A 9,847-nucleotide genomic window follows, 5' to 3' on the forward strand; every position below is an offset into this window, starting at 1 on the left:
ATGATGTTTCGCTGGGTCATGGAAATCATAGATTACAACAGAAAAGTTAAACCTCGAATGATACGATAAAACAATGAAAAGAATTATTACAGAGAGGTTTATTAACGTTAGAACTTTTTCATTGGCTCACTTTCAAACAAAAACAAAAAGGAATGATAACAAACAAACTTCAATCTTTGAAGATAAAAAACGCACCTAGGCCGACAAATATTTATCTATTTCTTATATAAAAGTGTTGGTGTGTGTATTTTCACAAAGTATCGTGCTACATACAACGTAATGATTTGACGTGATGACAATTCAAATCGTGATACATTGACCTGGTCGTTGTAGGTGTCATCTGGATTCAACATATGATGCTGTACCTCGCTACACCGACAACAGATATACTAGGTACTCAGTGTAACAGTGCCATATCAGATTGCAATATAATATGCTACAATTACAAAAATAATACAGAATTCTAGGTGACGCTATACCTGGATATCGTTATAACTTTAAATTACATTATGTATGTGCGTCTCATCGATACTGTTATTCCGTTTTTGCGTATTGCAGAATTATCTTCTCTTGTGAGCAGGTATTGATTGTTACGTCATCAGTTTTTGGGAAAACGATGTTATTTTCTCACACAAACCAATGACGTAACAATCAATACCTGCTCACAAGAGAAGATAACTCTGCAATACGCAAAGACGGAATACGACCTTTACACTCTGTGACTGACCGAAATAGTGAGTGCAATCTTTTTGTTGATGGGAGCAAACAAAAATATGACGAACATTTGTTTGTTTGTTTGTTTTGTATTGTCTTACGGCCCATCGATAATTTGAGCCATTTAGGGCCAAACAACAATGTATGTAATAAGTAGACATCCACAAAAAAATGAATACATAAAAACCAGAAACAAACGGTTAAAATGTGTAAAATATAACAAAGGGTATCAATCGCAACGAATTGGTTATACATTATATCAGATCTTATAATAGAGAATAAATGAATGTAAATAATCATATACTGAATCGTTTGCACAGAAACTGTATCAAATAAACGTTTAATAGAGAGATCATAAGACATTCTGTCACGCATTTGTTTGAAATCAGCGTATTCAATCATAAAGTGTTTGACTGTAAATGGTTGATCACATGCAAGACAATTATTGGTCAATAATTGGATGCCACGATAAATAACCAAGGACAAATATATCTTTGAAGTATAACAAGAGGCCCATGGGCCTTAACGGTCACCTGAGTCTATAGTATTTATTTTTGTTGTTGAAATATGTACCAATTTGAGTAAAAAATAGTATAATGTTAACTTAACTTTGTCAGGACCATGAGCTGATCATTCCTAGACCAATTTTAAGTGAGATCGGCCTATTAGAACTTAGTAGCAAAATAGCGGCCATGGCAGCCAAATTGTATTTCTGATTGACCCGAAAAATAACAACACTTTGTCAGGACCATGATTCGATCATTCCTACAAAGTTTCAGTTCAATCGGCCAAGTAGATCTTTACTTTAAGTTTGAAATAGTTTTCCAAAATGGCAGCCGTGGTGGCCATATTGGATTTCTGATCGACCCGAAAAATAACAACACTTTGTCAGGACCATGAGTCAATCATTCCTACAAAGTTTCAGTTCAATCGGCCTAGCAGAACTTGACTTTAAGTTTGAAATATGTTTTCAAAATGGTGGCCGTGGCGGCCATATTGGATTTATGATTGACCTGAAAAATAACAACACTTTGTCAGGACCATGAGTCGATCATTCCTACAAACTTTAAGTTCAATCGGTCCAGCAGAACTTGACTTTAAGTTTGAAATAGGTTTTCAAAATGGCGGCCGTGGCGGCCATATTGGATTTCTGATCGACCCGAAAAATAACAACACTTTGTCAGGACCATGAGGCGATCATTCCTACCAACTTTCAGTTCAATCGGTCCAGCAGAACTTGACTTTAAGTTTGAAATAGGTTTTCAAAATGGCGGCCGTGGCGGCCATATTGGATTTCTGATCGACCCGAAAAATAACAACACTTTGTCAGGACCATGAGGCGATCATTCCTACCAACTTTCAGTTCAATCGGTCCAGCAGAACTTGACTTTAAGTTTGAAATAGGTTTTCAAAATGGCGGCCGTGGCGGCCATATTGGATTTCTGATCGACCCGAAAAATAACAACACTTTGTCAGGACCATGAGGCGATCATTCCTACCAACTTTCAGTTCAATCGGTCCAGCAGAACTTGACTTTAAGTTTGAAATAGGTTTTCAAAATGGCGGCCGTGGCGGCCATATTGGATTTCTGATCGACCCGAAAAATAACAACACTTTGTCAGGACCATGAGGCGATCATTCCTACCAACTTTCAGTTCAATCGGTCCAGCAGAACTTGACTTTAAGTTTGAAATAGGTTTTCAAAATGGCGGCCGTGGCGGCCATATTGGATTTCTGATCGACCCGAAAAATAACAACACTTTGTCAGGACCATGAGGCGATCATTCCTACCAACTTTCAGTTCAATCGGCCCAGCAGAACTTGACTTTAAGTTTGAAATGTAAAATGTTAACGGACGACGGACGACGGACGACGGACGACGGACGACGACGGACGAAAACGGATAGCAATAGGTCACTTGCGCTAAAGCTCAGGTGACCTAAAAATAAGCTTTGACCATGCTATATAACCAAGATCTTAAATGCTGTCATACACTCTGAAACTGGATATCTTGTTTATTAATTAAAATATTCCATTTAAATTGTACACGTGTAAAAAGCATTATTGTGAATGACAAGTTAATTTTAATTTGTAAGTTAGGACAGACAGCTAACAAACATGCACATCTATTCTAAAAAATAAAACGTTTTCTAACAAGTATTAAGTCAAAATACTTACCCCTTTGTTTATCGTGACCACTATGTACATGTGTAATAGGGTCATGACATTAACTTAACACGTGTGAATAAAACAATTAAGGCACTCTTTTCATAGGGAGCTGTTCTCAACAAAGACAATATAAAGATAGTTAATAATGACTGTAATTATAACAGACTGGAAATATTTCAACCCTCCGGACAACACTGTTTAACATTCATGCTCGATAAACCTTTTAGTAATACAGACAGGTTTTGCTGCGAGACATAATTTTTATGACTAAAACCGGAACTCTCTTTTACTGGAAAAATTAAGATGTTATCATATTTTTTTTTTCAAATTGACGAATTAAAACACATATGGGTTCCAAATATAATTAAAGCGTCATTTTACGCTACAGTAACGTGACGCCATTATTTTCTCTTTGGCGTCGCTCTGTCCTCCGTTCTTAATCAGTTGAAATCAAAATATAAAGACGGGATTATGACGATGATCTTTCAACGGAAAATATAATGAAATATGATAAACATATCAGGAACATTTGTTGGTACAAATATGAAAGTCATACAAGTAATACCGCACGTGTGCACCTGACGTCAAATATTGCACTCGCTTACTGCGAGTACGCACACATCCACTTTCGTGCGTATGTATCTGCAAAGAAACGCGTGCTGTCTAATTATTATTGTGCGCTAGGACTGACTTTATGCGTTGACTCCGAAATGCCGACGGTTGTCTGTTTATGGCCTGATATCTACTGCTCTTTAAAACACAGGGATTTGTCGCCAAAATTTGCAATATAGGTTGTGGTAGTTTTACTGGTACATTTTGTATGTCAGAGACAATTATTTACATCTATGTGTCGATAATGACAAAAAAAATGTTAAAATATTAATTTTAGCTGCGCTAGTAGCTTTTACATTAATGGTAGCCAGACTGTAATAAACAATATAAACGTTAAAATGAATCTATTAAATTGAATATAATATAAATGCAATATAATTAAAACTAATTATTTTGTATACCAAGAAATCTTTTAGCTGTTGTAGGGTATATTGCCCGACCACGTGGGTTCTCTCCGGGTACTCCGGTTTCCTCCCACACTCAGACCCCCATGCGCTACATGTTACACCCGGTTCAAGAAGAGTGATTAAAATAAGTTGAAATAACTTGTTTCATAATTATTGTTAAATAAATAAAGTTTATATTGATAGGCATATACTGTATATCATTACTATGATTTCTTTCGAGATTCCTGGGTCCTTATTTATAAGACCATTCTTATGTTCATTTTTTATGATTAAGGTACACTACACGAACTGAGATACCTTAAGAAAAGGACTAACATTGTGTTAGACATGGCATGTTTTCATTAATACAAATCATTGCATTGTTAAGAGGTATATCACCTTCATAGTTTAACATAACATTGGTAGCAATTGGAAGAAAACATTAATTTGTTAGTGGTAAGTGATATCTTAGTTCGTAGTAATTCATATTATATAAAAACAACGCCATAGTTCTTCTCAAATCGGCTATTGTTCTCGCTCTTAGTGCTTTAAAGTGTCCCCGTTGTTGACACTGAAAACATTTCCGAGTATAATGAAACGGAACGAGAACCTGCGCCAATAGTCCACGTGACAGGTGGATAAAATTCCTTTTCTGTAAAATAATGCAATATCCCTGTTTCTAGTGACATCGTTGTTCCTCTTGATTGCTTGCTGTTGGTCTTTGTACATTGAAGGTTCGCGCTGTTTGACCTTGTTAAGTAACATGACTGGGACGATCTCTGTTCTACTAAATACTCTTCCAGTAGATTTCTGGGTACATGTTGTTTGGTAGTTTGATGTTTGACACAAATATTGCCACATTTTACTGCATTCCTGTGTAAAAATGCTACACAAAGAATAAACAACACTAGGCAAGCCAGTACTATCACAATACAAGCTGTGATAAAGAGTGCTAGTCCTTCATCGTCCTCTTCGAAAAATCTCCATCGGACATGTGTCTTCATAACGTTCATGTCTGCTATACTTGAGACAGTGGTTTCGACGTCTTCTGAAAAAATACGAAACAAATATCATGACCCTTATTATCAGTCTAGAAAATTGTGTATACTGTATTAAAATAAGTGTGTTGTATACTGTACATCTAGTAGTAGAAAAATTATATATAGTGATGTATACTGTGCAAATATCAGGTTGTTATACATGCAGTAGAGGGCAATGGATATATAGTGTTGTAGACTTGACATAAAGTGGTGAATACTGTACATGAAGTGGTGTACCCAGTACACGTAGTGTTGTGCACTGTACATGTAGTGGTATGCAATGAACATGTAGAGGTATGCATTGTACAGGACGGGGTGTACTCAGTAAATGTAGTGGTATACTCAGTACATGTAGTGTTGTACCCAGTACATGTTGTGATGTACCCAGTACATGTACTGATGTACCCAGTACATGTTGTGATGTACCCAGTACATGTAGTGATGTACCCAGTACATGTTGTGATGTTCCAAGTACATGTAGTGATGTTCCCAGAACATGTAGTGATGTACCTTGTACATGTAGTGATGTACCCATTACATGTAGTGGTGTACCCAGTAGATGTAGTGATGTACCCAGTACATTTAATGATGTACCCAGTACACGTTATAATGTACCCAATACATGTAGTGATGTACCAATTACATGTCGTGATGTTCCAAGTACATGTAGTGATGTACCCAATACATGCAGTGATGTACCCAGTACATGTAGTGATGTCCCAGTACATTTAACGATGTACCCAGTACATGTAGTGATGTACCTAGTACATGTAGTGATGTACCTAGTACATGTAGTGATGTACCCAGTACATGTAGTGATGTACCCAATACATGTAGTGATGTACCCAGTACATGTAGTGATGTACCAAATACATGTAGTGATGTACCCAGTACATGTAGTGATGTTACCAGAACATGTAGTGATGTTCCCAGAACATGTAGTGATGTTCCCAGAACATTAAGTGGTGAACACTGTACATGCGTTGTTATACATTGTGCATGTAGTGTTGTGCAATGTAGATGCAGTGGTGTACATTGTAAATGCAGTGGTGTACATTGTAAATGTAGTGGTGTATATTGTAAATGAAGTGGTTTACATTGTAAATGCAGGGGACATTAAGTGGTGAACACTGTACATGCGTTGTTATACATTGTGCATGTAGTGTTGTGCAATGTAGATGCAGTAGTGTACATTGTAAATGCAGTGGTGTATATTGTAAATGCAGTGGTGTATATTGTAAATGCAGTGGTGTATATTGTAAATGCAGTGGTGTAAACTGTAAATGTAGTGGTGTATATTGTAAATGTAGTGGTGTACATTGTCAATGTAGTGGTGTATATTGTAAATGTAGTGGTGTATATTGTAAATGAAGTGGTTTACATTGTAAATGCAGGGGACATTAAGTGGTGAACACTGTACATGCGTTGTTATACATTGTGCATGTAGTGTTGTGCAATGTAGATGCAGTAGTGTACATTGTAAATGCAGTGGTGTATATTGTATATGTAGTGGTGTACATTGTAAATGTAGTGGTTTACATTGTAAATGTAGTGGTGTACATTGTAAGTGCAGTGGTGTACATTGCAAATGTAGTGATGCATTGTAAATGGAGTGGTGTACATGGTAAATGTATTGGTGTACATTGTAAATGTAGTGCTGTACATTGTAAATGTAGTGGTGTACATTGTTATTGCAGTGGTGTACATTGTAAATGCAGTGGTGTCCATTGTAAATGTAGTGGTGTACATTGTAAGTGCAGTTGTGTACATTGCAAATGTAGTGATGCATTGTACATTGTAAATGCAGTGGTGTAAACTGTAAATGTAGTGGTGTATATTGTAAATGTAGTGGTGTATATTGTAAATGTAGTGGTGTATATTGTAAATGAAGTGGTGTACATTGTAAATGGAGTGGTTTACATTGTAAATGTAGTGGTGTATATTGTAAATGTAGTGGTGTATATTGTAAATGAAGTGGTTTACATTGTAAATGCAGGGGACATTAAGTGGTGAACACTGTACATGCGTTGTTATACATTGTGCAGGTAGTGTTGTGCAATGTAGATGCAGTGGTGTACATTGTAAACGCAGTGGTGTACATTGTAAATGCAGTGGTGTTCATTGTAAATGCAGTGGTGTATATTGTAAATGTAGTGGTGTACATTGTCAATGTAGTGGTGTATATTGTAAATGTAGTGGTGTACATTGTCAATGTAGTGGTGTATATTGTAAATGTAGTGGTGTATATTGTAAATGTAGTGGTGTATATTGTAAATGTAGTGGTGTAAACTGTAAATGTAGTGGTGTACATAATAAATGCAGTGGTGTATATTGTAAATGCAGTGGTGTAAACTGTAAATGTAGTGGTGTACATCGTAAATGTAGTGGTGTACATTGTAAATGCAGTTGTGTACATTGTAAATGCAGTGGTGTACATTGTAAAAGTAGTGGTGTACATTGTAAATGTAGTGGTGTAAACTGTAAATGAAGTGGTGTACATTGTAAATGTAGTGGTGTAAACTGTAAATGAAGTGGTGTACATTGTAAATGTAGTGGTGTAAACTGTAAATGAAGTGGTGTCCATTGTAAATGTAGTGGTGTACATTGTAAATTCAGTGGTGTACATTGTAAATGTAGTGGTGTAAACTGTAAATGAAGTGGTGTACATTGTGAATGTAGTGGTGTACATTGTAAATGCAGTGGTGTATATTGTAAATGCAGTGGTGTAAACTGTAAATGTAGTGGTGTACATAATAAATGCAGTGGTGTATATTGTAAATGCAGTGGTGTAAACTGTAAATGCAGTGGTGTACATTGTAAATGTAGTGGTGAACGTTGTAAATGTAGTGGTGTAAACTGTAAATGTAGTGATGTACATAGTAAATGTAGTGGTGTACAATGTAAATGAAGTGGTGTACATAGTAAATGCAGTGGTGTACATTGTAAATGTAGTGGAGTACATTGTAAATGAAGTGGTGTACATTGTAAATGTAGTGGTGTAAACTGTAAATGAAGTGGTGTACATTGTGAATGTAGTGGTGTACATTGTAAATGCAGTGGTGTTCATTGTAAATGCAGTGGTGTATATTGTAAATGCAGTGGTGTAAACTGTAAATGTAGTGGTGTACAGTGTAAATGTAGTGGTGTAAACTGTAAATGTAGTGGTGTACATAATAAATGCAGTGGTGTATATTGTAAATGCAGTGGTGTATATTGTAAATGCAGTGGTGTAAACTGTAAATGTAGTGGTGTACAGTGTAAATGTAGTGGTGTAAACTGTAAATGTAGTGGTGTACAGTGTAAATGTAGTGGTGTAAACTGTAAATGTAGTGATGTACATCGTAAATGTAGTGGTGTACAATGTAAATGAAGTGGTGTACATAGTAAATGCAGTGGTGTACATTGTAAATGTAGTGGAGTACATTGTAAATGAAGTGGTGTACATTGTAAATGGAGTGGTTTACATTGTAAATGTAGTGGTGTATATTGTAAATGAAGTGGTTTACATTGTAAATGCAGGGGACATTAAGTGGTGAACACTGTACATGCGTTGTTATACATTGTGCAGGTAGTGTTGTGCAATGTAGATGCAGTGGTGTACATTGTAAACGCAGTGGTGTACATTGTAAATGCAGTGGTGTCCATTGTAAATGTAGTGGTGTACATTGTAAATTCAGTGGTGTACATTGTAAATGTAGTGGTGTAAATTGTAAATGTAGTGGTGTACATTGTAAATGAAGTGGTGTACATAGTAAATGCAGTGGTGTACATTGTAAATGTAGTGGTATACATTGTAAATGCAGTGGTGTACATTGTAAAAGTAGTGGTGTACATTGTAAATGTAGTGGTGTAAACTGTAAATGAAGTGGTGTCCATTGTAAATGTAGTGGTGTACATTGTAAGTGCAGTGGTGTACATTGCAAATGTAGTGATGCATTGTAAATGTAGTGGTGTACATGGTAAATGTATTGGTGTACATTGTAAATGTAGTGGTGTACATTGTAAATGTAGTGGTGTACATTGTAAATGTAGTGGTGTACATTGTAAATGCAGTGGTGTACATTGTAAATGTAGTGGTGTACATTGTAAATGCAGTGGTGTACATTGTAAATGTAGTGGTGTACATTGTAAATGCAGTGGTGTACATTGTAAATGTAGTGGTGTACATTGTAAATGTAGTGGTGTACATTGTAAATGTAGTGGTGTACATTGTAAATGTAGTGGTGTACATTGTAAATGTAGTGGTGTACATTGTAAATGTAGTGGTGTACATTGTAAATGTAGTGGTGTACATTGTAAATGTAGTGGTGTACATTGTAAATGTAGTGGTGTACATTGTAAATGTAGTGGTGTACATTGTAAATGTAGTGGTGTACATTGTAAATGTAGTGGTGTACATTGTAAATGTAGTGGTGTACATTGTAAATGTAGTGGTGTACATTGTAAATGTAGTGGTGTACATTGTAAATGTAGTGGTGTACATTGTAAATGTAGTGGTGTACATTGTAAATGTAGTGGTGTACATTGTAAATGTAGTGGTGTACATTGTAAATGTAGTGGTGTACATTGTAAATGTAGTGGTGTACATTGTAAATGTAGTGGTGTACATTGTAAATGTAGTGGTGTATATTGTAAATGTAGTGGTGTACATTGTAAATGTAGTGGTGTACATTGTAAATGCAGTGGTGTACATTGTAAATGTAGTGGTGTACATTGTAAATGTAGTGGTGTATATTGTAAATGAAGTGGTGTACATTGTAAATGCAGGGGTGTACATTGTAAATGTAGTGGTGTACATTGTAAATGCAGTGGTGTACATTGTAAATGCAGTGGTGTACATTGTAAATGTAGTGGTGTATACATGGTAAATGTAGTGGTGTACATTGTAAATGCAGTGGTGTACATTGTAAATGCAGTGGTGTACAT

The 9,847-nt window shown here is 36.0% G+C and overlaps 1 protein-coding gene across 3 annotated transcripts in view; it reads right to left on the reverse strand.

Annotated features, from left to right (window-relative positions):
• Positions 1-2,590: 2,590 nt before the first annotated feature.
• The window catches only part of LOC110449506 (tumor necrosis factor receptor superfamily member 16-like), an 18,147-nt gene continuing 10,890 nt past the window's right edge, over positions 2,591-9,847 (reverse strand). For 2 of the 3 annotated variants that reach the window (XM_021496415.1, XM_021496413.1), the window contains one exon: positions 2,591-4,929. In XM_021496415.1, the coding sequence (XP_021352090.1) occupies positions 4,430-4,929 (500 nt within the window). In that variant the 3' untranslated portion in view covers positions 2,591-4,429. The remainder of the gene's footprint in view (positions 4,930-9,847) is intronic. The other variant, XM_021496414.1, reaches the window with a different exon arrangement.

This window comes from Mizuhopecten yessoensis, unplaced genomic scaffold (assembly GCF_002113885.1).
Source record: "Mizuhopecten yessoensis strain PY_sf001 unplaced genomic scaffold, ASM211388v2 scaffold4631, whole genome shotgun sequence".
NCBI classification, from domain to species: domain Eukaryota; kingdom Metazoa; phylum Mollusca; class Bivalvia; order Pectinida; family Pectinidae; genus Mizuhopecten; species Mizuhopecten yessoensis.